This window comes from Malurus melanocephalus, unplaced genomic scaffold (assembly GCF_030028575.1).
Source record: "Malurus melanocephalus ecotype Western Australia unplaced genomic scaffold, MMel_1.1 scaffold_1, whole genome shotgun sequence".
In the NCBI taxonomy this organism is placed as follows: domain Eukaryota; kingdom Metazoa; phylum Chordata; class Aves; order Passeriformes; family Maluridae; genus Malurus; species Malurus melanocephalus.
Genome location: NW_026623233.1, coordinates 2,539,605 through 2,553,803, shown reverse-complemented (window position 1 = coordinate 2,553,803; position 14,199 = coordinate 2,539,605). Strand labels below are relative to the sequence as shown.

Genomic DNA, 14,199 nt, shown 5'->3' with positions numbered 1-14,199 from the left:
TTCTGCTAAGCAGATACACCTATTCCTGAATTTGTTCTTTGCATTGGCTTAACGACCATTACACTTTTCATTTTTTCTCTATATACACACTTTCTATGCTAGATTAACAGGAAAATTGAGTTTTCCATATTTTAACAGGAACTTTACATTATTTTCAATAATTGCTGTAAACAACCTGTTAAAACCACATAGCCATTTGTTGTAAATCCAAGACCAAATAGTTCTTCTGGTAAGTTCACTGTAGTCTCTGATCTTGTTCTTTATCTATAAATCAAAGCAAATTATCAAGATGWTACATTGGACTAGTCTTCTGCATCCTGATACGTTGTTCTTTACTATTGTGAATTGTTAGAAAAAAGGTTGAAAACTCAGCCAGTGGATGTTTCACTTGAGAGATTTTACTATGTCAAGATGGAAACACTAGTATTACTTCAGTCTTATGTCATGACTTGTGCTCTTGCTTCTTGCTTAAAGATTTAAAATCTTCTGGGATGTTCCCATATCATGTTTTTCAGTGAAGAATGATAATGACTWTTAGGTATCTTATGGGAAAGATATTCAGAGAGGCCTATAATGGCAGGAAAGCATTTGCAATAAAATTTTAGGCATTAAAAATTTCTTCCTGAGAAAATGAAATGCCTTTGTTAGAAACTCCTAAAGCARGATCAGATATAAGCTCTGGAAGAGATACTGCAATGTGTGATGCTGCATGAAATATAGGACAGCTAGACTGCTCATCTTTATCTTTTGAGTTATAACCATCTAGGTTAGTTTCAGGTTCATTTTTCTTTTGGTGCATGAAATAGCCTGCAGACATTACACATAAGTAAGCTCTGTATTAGGACATTAAACCCAGGAAATTCATTGGTTCTGCAGAACCTGGGTAGATAATTGCTTTGCTTTGTTTTTAGCAATGGAGTGGACTTGGCAYTGAGTGCTGTGTTAATTCTGAGTAGAGTACCATTTTATTCCTGGAAATGAAGTGGTACATGAATAAACAAGAAGTCTTAAAAAGTCTGTCTGCTTTCTAGTTATGTGAAAATCCCTTAATTTGTCTTAATATTTTCAACAGGATTGATCGTAAGATGTCAAATGCTCACACAAATTACAGACTGGATGAAGCACAAGCTATAATGAGTGAGCTTCGAACCATAAAGAAAGCTATATGCACRGGTGAAAAAGAAAGGCAGGACCTTATGCAGGTAAAAAATATGCTACTGAGCTGTAAAGTAGTAGTAACCCACTTCTGTTTTCTTGCTTGAGATTGCATTGGGTTTACCAAGTTTAAATAAGGTGTTAGGATGACCTAAACTGATTTTTCTGTTTGATAATTACCAATGGCAAACAGAGCAAAAAAGGTAAGTAGTTATTGTCTATACTGTGAATGCAAGACTTCRTATGCATTTTGTATTTTTCTCTTAAGTGATGTGGTTACCTAAGTTTCATTTAGATCAATGTCTTCATTGAATATAGCTTCCTGTTGTTGCAACTTCAATGGCTGCTATGGAGCAGTACTTGTTTTTCGTTTTGTTTTATGTCCCTTTGTACTACCTATAATGAAGTAGGATTGAGAGTTCATATGCTATAATGTTTATCATTGTGTCAACCATGTTTTTCCCTTTATATGTATTTCACCAAACTGAATCTCTGCCCCTATGCCACTTTTTGCCCCAAACTCTCAAGTACCAATATCAAGGCTCATGTTAGTTTCAAATGTTCCCATAAYACCCTAAAAGAGTATGACTAAACACAATGTATATGCAATCTTGGAATTACCGAGGAATTAGAGCTTTAGGATTGAGGGAAAGTGCATACCTGAGTAGTAGTCTAACTTTTGAATGGATTCTGTGTCCTGCCTCGAGCTCTGAGTTGCATATYTGTGTTATTAGTGTGATAGGAGCTTGATCAAAGAGCAGTGAGCCTCTGCCAMTACAGGGACTTCAGTATAGGCTTGCTAACATATTCTGCATATACAGAGACGTTATTAGGACAATTCTCTTCACTCAGTTTTCAAACATTTATATGGAAAAGGGCATCTTTTTTACCTAAACTTGTAGAACCATACTAAATTAGCATTGCCATGCAAACATTTTCTTTCAGTTTTCTCTGCAGTAGTGTTTTTCAGTTTTTTTCCCATTTTTTTCAGTTGTTAAGTGATATGGGTGGCTTATAGTATAATGAATTTCCATAGTTTTCTCCAATGCAAGTCTCCAATGCATTACACAAAGATCATCTGATGGACCACAAATCCTTGTTCAAGCAGACAGAACATTTAAGTCACTATGAAAAGTTTCTGCCTTGGCAACCTTGAGCATATTTGTTATTTTGGGCTGGCCAAGTTTTAAAGTGATTCTCAGTCTTCCACATGCCTGGCTAGCAAGAAATTATTAGAAAGGCTGTTCTTCACACATTTTAGGAAACTAACCAGTAATATAAAGACTTGTATGTGAGATCTTGGAGCAGTTTGACTACTGGCCTTGTTTTTACTTCCCCAGTAGATTTTTTTACCTCTTTTCCTTATGTTTTCAGTCCTCAGTGGCAGAAAAATCCAGCTGTAAACATTGAGATGCTTTGAAAATCGTTTGGTAAACCAACTTCAAATGTGCTTGCAGTTTCTTTAAATACAGTGTTATGGGAGTTAGAATTCTCAGATCAAGGATTGGGCAATGCTGGCAGGACCAGAATGTAGAGGTTGCACAAGAAGGAAGCAAAATGAAAAATGCTTAGTCCTTCCTCGTGGATCTGTGTGATATACAGGAAATATGAGTCTAGGAAGTATCACTTTTTAAATTAAAGGCAATCTTTTTTGATAGAATCCAATAATAGTATATTAGACTACATATACTCCAGGAGAATCTGGAAAACAGTTGTTCCACACAGGTGTAGCGTGCAAAACAGTTCTGCATGTTTTTTCACAATGGCTATACAGGATTAATTGCCATCACTTACAAGGTGTACAGTTGTAAAAATTGTGTAATTTTGTCAACTTACTGTGTTCTGCAAAAATATCCATCTCTTTTAATTTTGGAAAAGAAATTACTTTTGTTGTCACCAAAGTAATCTATACTATGCCTTTTTATAACTACATGAAGATTATTGTCACGGATTTACCTAGGCTTGTCAAATAAGTGCAAGTCTATTTTAAGTATGTTCCTAAGGAGTTCAGAATTTGACTTTTATTTGCCTGTCAATATTGGAATTATTTTGTTCTTGAGAAGACTACATTTTAAAGCTATTGCTATTAAGACAAACTTTCTTATGGAATCTTTTTTATTTTGAAATTTGTTAGTAGAGGAGTTAGAAGTATAGTGTAAGAAATACGGGGTTTTATGTCAGAGAAAGGACAAAGAGAGTTTCTTACTACTTTTTAATTTAAATCTGGCCAGTGTAAGCAACAGAACTAAACATAGTAGAAGTGACTCAGTCTTGTGTAGGTGTTTGGAAAATTGTAGCTGTTGWAGAAGTATGATAATTGGTTTAGTTATTTGGGAAAGGGTGGTCAGAGATTTTAATTGGATGCTGTGATTACAAATAAAGCAAATTATGCAGTGCCCCTGCTCCAAAAAAGTGGGCAGACTTCCTGCATAAGGTTGAATAATAAAGGTGTGTGGTTAGGTTCCTGAAAGCCATGTTTATCTCTCCTCCCCCATCTTGTTCATAATTTTGTTTCTGTTCCAGTGTGCATATGCTTTTAAAATGYTGTTGTCCTTGGAGAGCACTGGATTTAAGTTTTTCTTTCTTYTTTTTCTTTTCTTTTCTCTTTGTTATCAGTTAAATTGGCTAATTAGGTTAGATAGGAAATGCACTGAAATTGTTCAGGGAGCTCCCAAATTAGGGGGCAACAGRTAATGGTGAAATGACAATGCTCATTTGTCTCATTTTGCTAAGTCTGGGCTGCTGTGCCTAGAAAGTCACATTAACAGTAGGCTGCTTTGGCAGTTTCTGTGGAATTGCCATAAAAAATCCTTAAACTCCAAATGAAAGGTGGATTCCTYCATGTAGCTGGGGAGGAAATTGAATTCCTGGCAGTTCATGTAAATTGTTTCTATCTAAAAGTGTACTAACTTGTGTTGTAATTTTCCATGTTAGAATTGCTGGTGCCTGTGTTTTCACTCATCCAGCTAGAAGGACTCAWTGCATTTATGCTTGCCCTAGGGCATAGTCACCTGGGCACGTTGATGTAAGTTGAGGTGATGCTGCTTGGTGATTACCACCTGTCAAATGCTTTCTCATTTGTAAGTAGTGACCAGGATTCAGCAACTGTGCCTGGATAGGAAGCCTGGCCAGCAGCCAAGTAGCCCTTCAGCACCTGCCAGKGAGAATGCTAGAGGGCATCAGGAGCATTCCAGGAGTTCACAAAGTAGCAGAAATACAGGCAAAAGTTTACATTTAAGTTCTGGCATCAGGATCTGTAGTATTGCACAGATCTGTAACATAGTATGTATTAGCCAAAGAAGGCAGATGGAATATAACTTATTAGGAGAAAACTCAGGCTTTCTGAATCCTAAGTTTTTGTTCACACAAGTGGCTATGCTTTACTGGKAAGAGGCCATGATCTGAAGTTATTATTTCCATGTTATAAATCCATTAGGAATCCCTCTTGATCCTCCACACAGCAGGGRTCTTGACAGAAGTGGATAATTTCCAGTGAGTTTTGAAGAAGAGAGTAAGACAGGAATCTGCACTTTTCATAAAGTAAAAGTTGGGGTTTTTTTCCATGTTGTGGAGCAGTTCCTTTATCAGCAAGTCTTGGAGGATAARGGAACACTAGCTAGGGACTTCTTGGCAATATAACTTGAAATTKACTTTGCTGTTTCAGGACTGAGAAGATACTGTCTTTAGTCTTTCATACTAAAATGTCTCGGTTCAATTGAGAGGTGGCAGAAGAATTGGCTTTTTTGAGGACATGAGGCAAGTTAAGCTTCTGGAGGCAAGTCATGGTAGCTTTGTCCCTTCCAGCACATCTGGCATTGCTCTGCACTGTCCTCTGTCCCTGGCAATGCCATCTGTGAAATCCCAGCCCCACTCAGACCTGTGTCTGAGCAGCAGGCAGAGACTGAAGAGGGAGAAGTGCATGCTGTCTGATATATAGCCTTTATCTGCATCTCTCCTTGCCATTCTCTAATAGCAAGGAAACAGTGTGTGGTTTGAGGGGGAGCCAGGGAGGAGCACAGACCCCCCCACTCTTGTGGCTAGGGAACCCACTTTTTCATTCACCCTGTACCAGGCTGGGTGTTTTCCCTCTTTCTCATCTCTAGTGGAGGCTGGCTTGAAGGACAGGCAGGTATAAGAGAGCAATGGGATGGACCATGTATGATGGAAATGGAAGCCATCAGAAAAAGCTGTGTTTTCTGGTTAGTTTCAGGACTGCTACAGTTCCATAATCCTGGATGCTTCCTAGGCTCTGAAACCAGATGCCTTCATCTTTAGGGTGCCCTTGCTCTTCCTCTCAGTAGCAAACAGTTGCTGTTACACAGGTTTGTTTCTGGACTCTACTAATTGAATTTGGTGTAAGAAAAAGCAGCATTGCTGTGTTACCCTTTTTAAGCTACACTTTGAAGACTGAGAATTGCATATGGACAGTAACCTCGGCTTGTTGCAAATCACCAGTGGTCAGAGCCACTGAAATTCCTGAGGACCAGCCTTTTCCCAATGCTGTGCCTCAGAGTTGTCCCTGATTTTGTAGTTCAGACATGAGAGTGAGCAGTTTTAGRGAGTTTTTTAATGTGTGTTTTTAGAAACCAAATTGTTTGATTATGTATGATTACTACAGGTCTTCACATTTCTGATTTTTTTTTCCACATTTTTAGATGTTCCCTTATCCTCTGGTGAGAGRATAGAATTTTTTTAAATGTTTGTTTGTTGTATAATGCTTAGGTTCTCTGTCATAAATGACAGCTTGCACAGTGATTGTTACTAATACTACTTTATCTGTAATTTTGGAAAAAGAGAATGCACAATGGGAAAAAAGTGATATTAACAATTCTGCTCTTTTAAAGGTGTTTTAAGAGCCTGTCAACCAAGTTTATATTGTGAAAACAGTTATTTTTATTATTTTGTGTGATTCTGTCTTACTCCCTTTGCCCCTCAAAGGCTGCTTGATGTTTCTGCTTTACTCTGACAGTTCGTGTCATTGTCTAGACATTTCAGCGATGTCCCTTGCTTAGCCCAAAATGTAAAATATCTCTGAACTATGTGAACCCTGGGTAAAAGATCACAAGGGTGATATCAGCTTCCATAAAAGTGCAATCAATACAAGGTATTCATCAARTTGGATGAGATAACAGTAGTGGCTAAGGAATGTAACCTGTGCAGAAGATGGTAAAAGGGCAGGTGAATCACATTTGTCTTCCCTATCAGCTAACATGAAGTTGACAGCTGCTAGATTTAAAGAGCTGCAAGCCATACAGAAGATAAAACATTCATAGAACTAAAACAAATAATATAAAGTCTGTTTATTGTTACATAGATCTTTTAAAAGGAGAGCATTTTTCCAAAACAAAGTTTGTGCATGCTAGTAATACTACAAWGACTTTTACTTTTTATAGGCAAACTACTAGTCATATTCCTTAAATRCAATTTTAAAAATTGTCTTCTGTTACTAAAAAATATTATAAGAACTATTTCTTCTAATTTTTTAAAAAATCTTTTCTCCTTTAGAGCCTGGCCAAGTTAACAGATGGATTCAGGAATAGCTGTTGTATTACAGATTCCCTGCAGGATCTCCAGCACAATTCTAGTTCACTCAGTGACTCCTGTTTACCTCAACAACACTGCGATGCTTGTTCTCAGACTGACATCACTGGAGAGGTATGAGAGTGTTCCTGTGTGAAACATTTTCTGTATGAAATTAGGGTGTTGAACTTTGGTGATACATTGTAATTTACTTGTTTAATTTAAGCGGTGTTGGCTGGAGCCGAAGGAAAAATCGAAAGCAGTACTGGTGGTGAGGGAGTTGATTAGCTTGTGTTTCCATTGTGCAAGCTGTAGGCTTGGTGGTTCTGCTGCTTGAGGGGCAGTGACAGGCAAAATCAGCTCCTGGACTCAGCCAGCCCAGCAGAGCACTTCCTGCATTTCCACTTTTGTGTCTGCTCAAGGTTCATCTTGGAGTAACAGCTCTTGCTTARGTGCCCGTGGGCCTCTTCTTTTCATATTCCTGGCTCTGACTTACTGATACTTGTAATGAAGCAGGAAGGAAGAAAATTCTTTARCCAGCTTGAAGTTGCAGTGGAGACACGATTTTGCAKGAGGTGTTAGCATTGTGGTTGTAGGGGTAGATATATATTTTTTTWAATTTTATTTTGTAAATYTTGTTTTTATTGTACTTGTAGTCATTGTTCGTATACATTGAAGGTGTATAGGAGTTCTCTGGTCCTTTTCTCTGTCTAAGACAAGGAAAGTATTTTTCTTAATTAACAAAACTTTTGATGTTKTCTATTATACCTTTGTGCTCAAATATGCCTTTAAATATGACATACAGGCATTGCTGGKAAATGGTTCTATCTCAATGAAATTTTGGATTCCAAATAGTAAAAATTTGACTTGCACTAGTACTATGGAAACCCAGTAATGAAACATACTCCTCTGTGGGTGACTGACACCAAAGCAAGAAGACAACTTGTAGTTTGCTAGTACTGTAGTTTAGATSTTACTTTACATTTAATTAGAAGTATCTCATTATTGGCATTATCATCCCATTTCTCCTTTACTATAATCTTCTTTCACTGCTGACTAGTTGTCAGACTGGATGTCTCCAGAGGATCTCTACAGAATAGGAAATCTTGTTTTTGAGAAGATAGACTCTTCAGGAATTGGAGATAACTGAGCTAATGCTCGGCTGTCTTCCAGGCAGATGGTGCCTTTGGGGTGTCATTTTTCAGATGGGTGGTGGATGGAATGATTGAATTCTGAAATGGGTTACCAAAGGTAACACAGAAGCATTTTCCCATTTGCAGTATACAATCCARTCCAAGACACTGTGGAAATTTATCAGGTATAGGTTTTTTGTAAGGAAAATAAAATTACATCRTTATCTGACTCTTGTCCCTGAACTATTGTTAGTGACATGTGAGTAGAAAAGAGGTGGAGTTTTGACCCACGTGATGATGGAAACAGAAAAAGCAGCAGCTGGAGGSTAACTCCAGAGGTGCAGCAAGGCATTTGTAAAACTTAGGTTTTATTAGATCATACACAAACTTCTGAGGAGGGAAGTGCTAATGCCCTGAAATAGAAATTGYTGTGGAAACTGTACACTAGGAGTTGCAGCATAAATGCACATTCTAAAACTGCTTCAAGGATCAGGTGGATTTTTTTGTACTAATGTTTAAATTTATTAACGCTGTAAGTGCTGGGTAACACATCACAGTACAGGGAATGTWATCTGAGTTGCTATTAATAAAGTTATTAATAAAATAGCTAAATCAAGTAGGAAAATATTTCAGTTAAAACACTCTTTGTCTTTTAGACTTGGATAAAATTGAAAAGCTTTGAACCTTTATCAATGATTCAATTTACTAACCCTTGATTTCCAGGTTCATAATTTATTGAAAGGACTTATTTATCTTCTCTGCTTTTAGCATTAAATTAGTTTTGCATTTCTAAGGCATAAAATTGATTTTTATTATGTTATTACATAAAGCATAGAGGTTTCTGGAGTGAGTCCAGTAAGGGAGATAAATTTATCCCCTTCTTTATTGTGATGAGAGTGTTTTTAACTTGTTTCTTCCTTTCTTTTTCTTTCTCTCCTTGCTCTTCAATTCTGCAAGTTTGGGTTTGATGACAAAACAAGACTTGTAGACAAAGTAAGGCTGAACTGGCAATACGAAGAAGCTAAGAAAAGGTAATTAAAGATAAATCTATTGGGTTTTATATTTACTTTTGTGATTAAAGTTTTCAGAGTAGAACTGGAACCAGTCTCCTAGCTGAAATATCTTYGGGAAGACTAATTTGCTCTCTATTGAGTAGTTCACAGATAATAAAAGTTTAGGTAAACATAAGACTTTATCATAAGATTATCATATTTGTTTGCAGAGATAAAGCTAAATGTCAGCTGAGTTCTATRCTTGTATAAACACAAAATTGTAGTGGTTCAATTAAACTGTTTAACATTTTTTCACCCTCCTTCTCAAACCTAGATATAAAYAGTCTTTAAATTTATATTTATCAGCCTGGTCTGTCAGTATATCCAAAGCTTTGCATACCTGTGCCTTAAGTTCAGTGCATTGAAGCCATGAAGAAGAAAGAATGCAGAACTTCATMTGGCATAAATGAAGATGTTCAGAGCTGAACAAGAGGGTACATAAAAATAAGTGTTGAAATTTGAAAAAAAGTCTGATWAAAATGATAAAAAGTATTATTAGAAATTGATTAATTCTTCACTATGTGATTGCTTATTGTAAGTATTTTTCTTGTGGAGCTCTGTCTTGCAGTGTTTTGTCATTGGTTTGTGAAAGTTTTCAAAGTAAGGTGTACTTGTATAGTTTAGCAAGTCCTCATTGAACGTAATCGTTTTCAAACTGTTTGCCACATATTTGGAACAATAGCATGGAKACAGATGTTAACTTGAACAGAGTTAATTAATGCACTTATGATTATTTTGATTTATACTGGTAGAATATTCTAGTACTGAATTTGACTGACATGGAAAAGATTCATTATAGTTCTTTAAAAACATTGGGTTTAAAATTTGTATAAATTAGGGTTTTTTTTTTCTTTTCAATGTGTTCTATTCTACCAGTTCTGTACATCTCTCAGAACAAGAGTTAAAAAAAAGCACTTCAATTCTTTTACCTCTTTTTTTTCATATCATGATGACTTTTTCTTTGGAGGAATCTGTAATGCTGTCACATGTCTTGGCAGGAATTGGAAGTTTATAGGCAGTTCACCATTTTGTTGTTCTTGGAAAATTTACCTTCATTTAGACACAATACAGGCTTAAAAAAAGTTAAGTTGGTACAAGCAAGTTAGATAGACACAGCTAAATCTTCAGGATTTGTAACCTGAATGGAAGTTGGCATTGTACATACTGTGTGTAAATACCAGTGACTATTACCTAAAAAAGGTTAAATAATTGGGGAAAAAAAGAACAAAACAAAAATGTGTCCTGTTTGCTCACAGGYTACATTAGCACTTAATAGTCCAGTGATCATTTAGTGACTTATGGTTGCTGAAAGAAGAATGATAGAATTTAGTYTTGTACTACTTAGTTTAACAGAGCCACTGATGCTGTTTATTAAAATGTTTTTAGTTCAGCTTTTTGACACGCCTTTTCTGTGTTTTTCAAAACAATTCTCTTTTTTGTGTGTTTACTGCAGGGAAAAGATGAGTGGTGTTTTTTGGACAGGGTGAAGAGGTATTGAGTTTTTCTGGGTTACTTTTTTTTAGTAGCAAACCATTTCTCAGCTGGGAATGCCGAACATTTGTTTCTGCATGGAATGTAGTATTTCTGAACATCAGAAGTGAGCTGGTGTTTGATCTTAATTAAGTGTAGAAAATCTGGGTAACTAACCTTCCATCTAGAGAATGGTAATTGCAGYAAGAGTAGTTTTGCTTTCCCAGGATAGCAGCTCTGACAATGGTCTGTTATTTAGCAAAAGCATGTTAGTTGCTTTAAAAGAGTAGCCTTATTCTGCCCAGTATGTTGTACGGAAGTAATCAGCTTTCAGCTTTTGAGTGGAACTGCACAAAGCTCATTGCCCCTACCAGTTATCTCTGTGGTTGCATTCTTCATTTATCATGCATTCCTTCCCCTTAGCTTSCTGGCATTTCTGTAGGGCTTTTGTCTCTACTAAATATCTTTGTGTTCATTCTCCCTTGGCTGGTGAAATATCTACTGTTACTGCACAGTGTGGGTGACGGAATGTGCTGCGATGGATTAAATCAAAGTAGAAAATTAAAATGCTACAGTATGTCACAACTGTAAGGCGGTATATTGTGACTGCTTGCTTGTCAAGCGGGTGTGAAAACATATAACAAATAAGTACAACAGACAAATTTCTAAGGGGAGACTTTAAAAATGTGCTGTAGCAGAAAAATAYATCTTTTCCCTGAGAGAAAAGCAGGAACAAGGCACCACAAACTGAAGGGCAGAGTGTTGCATTTTAGTGACTTGTGAATCTAGCCAGATATAACCAGAATATTTGCCAAATGTCGTAAAAAGTCTTTAAAAATTAAAATACGTTCACTGTATATGGAGTCTAAGCAAGGAAATGCAGTGCTGGGATTTTTGAATGAACTATCTTGAGGATTCAGTAGATGAGACCCAGTGATTGCGGAAGAGTTGGCTTGCACTCCAAAATATGTCTCTACCCTCTTAAAGGATAATTTCATTTTAATTTCTCCTTCAAAAATCTCTCTGACTGCTGAATGGTTTGGCCTTTGCATAAATTAAGACATTCTCATAGCTTTTTCCCCCCTCATCACTTTCCCACTGGAAGGAAGTTGGATGATTTGCAATTTAATTTTTCCCATGGGTATTTCAGATGTTGTACACTGTGGATTCTAATATTTCCAGCACACTGGGGAAGAGATCCTCTCTCCCCTGTTTCTGATCCAGGMTCTTGGAGGAGCCTTGTAATTTTTTTAACTTGTAAATTTTACTTTTTAACTCACCAATCGTGCTGAAGAGAGGCTCAATCACTTTTTTTTTCTGCTCTGTACTCTTCCCCCTCCCCCATTATTTCTAAATAAACTGTACCTTATTTCCATGAAATTTCTCCTCTCAGATCTGCCAGTGTGGCCCTGCAGAGAAGCAGGAGGGGGAGGGAGGACGGTCTTTTTGAACAGACAGCCCCAAGCTGCCTGGATAAATACTGYTTTTAGTTTCAGTTGCTATTTCAGTGAGACCACCTCTCATGAAAGCATTTGCACACTRGAAAGTGTACCCCTCAAGCACTTTTCTGAATAGACTGTTTCATAGCACAAGAAATCAAAAGCAAATTGTTTTTCTTTGATAACTCTTTAAGTTGTGCAGTTCACTATAATGACTACATGAAGTGTGCCAGCAAACGTTTATGAAATGGCATTGCTGCAGTGCCTCATATCYTATGAAGTGCATTAATCGGTGGATGAAAAATAATTCCTCCGATATGAAGGAACAAAAGTTGTAGCTGTGGGTTTTTGGTATTTTGGGTTTTTGTTTGTTTGTTTTCATTTTGGTTTGGGTTTTTATTTTTTTGGTTGGTTTCAGAATTTTTTTTTGTTAGGATTTTTTTTTTGTTTTGTTTTGTTTTGAATTGTCCAGCCTGATGGTAGCTATCTTTTATGAACTAATATATTCAAACATCTTCAACCAGCTTATGTAGTTTAGAGGCAAAAGCAGAAATGTATTTGTATGTTCTGTAAATTTGAATTCAAAGATGTTATTTTTTGATTAATTTCATAGAGGTATGTAMTGCAAGAGATTTATTTTTGCCTTGAAAAAGCCTCTTCCTCAGATATGCTTAATATTTACCACACCTGTCTTTATGGCTGTTCATTCTTTCTGTTCAGTATAGTTWGTTGCAAACTTGTCTCATTTCCAAAATTAAACTTCAGTTGGGCCTTTAAAAGGACAAGCATAAGTGTGCCAGTGCAATTTGTGCCTATAGTGACAAAATGCATGTAGATTGGATATTGATAGCAACATTCYAGTACTARTACAATAACATAGTAAAATAGTTTCCTTTTAAAATTCATCTTGTACAGGCAGGTTTCAAGGTTTAATTACCTAATCGCTATGAAATTCAGTGGATTTGTATGCTTTATTCTGATAAACTAATCTGAAAATCTGATTTAAGGATGAAGTAATTTGTTARATACCACATAAATACCTGGCTCAGCCAAATCTAAATCTCCCAGTGCTGGTTTTTAAACATAAAACATTTTATTTGGGTTATAAAGGGAGCTGAGACATGCTTTTCACTTCTTTAAAGTTTTCATTATACTATTTCATCTGTGAATTGGGGAAAACTTGCTTTTAGTAGGTTTTTGCAATTTTCCTAAAATGTGCAAAATGCCAGTGGACTCTAATGGTTTCATGAGTTTCTTAAGCCAATTTAAGACCTCATTGTTATTGAATAAATTGGGTTGTCAGGAAAGCTGGGTATTCTACAGAGCATACTCATGTTGTCTGCCAAAGCCACAGTGGCACATACTTGCAGCCAAAACAGACACAGTGGAGAAATTCTGTGTGCATTTGGCTGAGTTCCCCAGCTTGTTCTTTCCATTTCTTTCTTCATCTTTCTGTAGTTTTCMTCTCTTTGGATATAAATGATGATCCACACTCAAGAGGGTCAGTAAGTACCAGAAATTATCAAATTCTTACACCCTTCATTATGTGTCTTCTGTCCCGCAGCCACTTCCTTTGGTATTGCATGTGGAAGATATTTCCTRTTACCTGAAGTGTCAGAGAACTGGGTCCAGTTATAAGCCTAGGGAAAAGAGTAAGCAGGGCTGATTTATGGCATCTTAGTCATTGCTCTCCTTCAAATCAGAACTGGAATATTTTCTTTATTTTATCCCCACTGGAATTCCCATTCCACAGGTAACAAAGGACTCAGCTCTGGACTGGTCTGGTATGTCAGCCAAAAGCCTAGGCATTTAAATGTAGATGAGTATTGTTTGGTTTCTTTTTTTCTCCTTGGAAAATTCAAACYATGTTAAGTTTGAAGAACAAGTGCCAGCTTGTAGGATACCCATAATTTGTCGCTTTTATGAACAGGAGTTAATACCTTTGCATTGGTTCAGAGCATTTCCCTTCCTAGGATACCTGTCTTGTTTGTAGTCTGAGTAAGGATCTAACATGGGGGAAATTKTAATTGTAAATCACTCATCTTAGAAAAAGTGATTTGTACTCACTTCTCATGCTATATTTAATAAATATCCTCTTGAGATCAGCAATATAACTTCATTAGTGCTGGGTTCAGATATCACCCATGAAAGTGATTTTCTAGATAATAACAAAATCTTTAAGGTTCCCCGGGTATTTTCAGTGACAGAAAGGTTGCCCTGTTTTGTTGCCAGGGGAGAGGGAGATGTGTATAGCTATAATGATTCAGACRTTACTAAATTTAATTAAATTATGTCTAATTGAATTTTGGAAATGCATGCTTTTTTCCCCACCCCATGATGTAGTTTATATAGTAAACTACTGACTGTACTGATCTCCATTCTCATGCTGTGTCTGCATTATCTTGAGCAAGACATCATTCTAGATACCTT

General features: G+C 36.6%; 1 protein-coding gene across 3 annotated transcripts in view; it reads left to right on the top strand.

Annotated features, from left to right (window-relative positions):
• WWC3 (WWC family member 3) overlaps window positions 1-14,199 on the top strand; it is a 99,767-nt gene that overhangs the window by 52,462 nt on the left and 33,106 nt on the right. For all 3 annotated transcript variants that reach the window (XM_057389733.1, XM_057389726.1, XM_057389717.1), the window contains exons 6-8: window positions 1,073-1,202; window positions 6,661-6,810; window positions 8,766-8,839. In XM_057389733.1, the coding sequence (XP_057245716.1) occupies window positions 1,073-1,202; window positions 6,661-6,810; window positions 8,766-8,839 (354 nt within the window). The remainder of the gene's footprint in view (window positions 1-1,072; window positions 1,203-6,660; window positions 6,811-8,765; window positions 8,840-14,199) is intronic.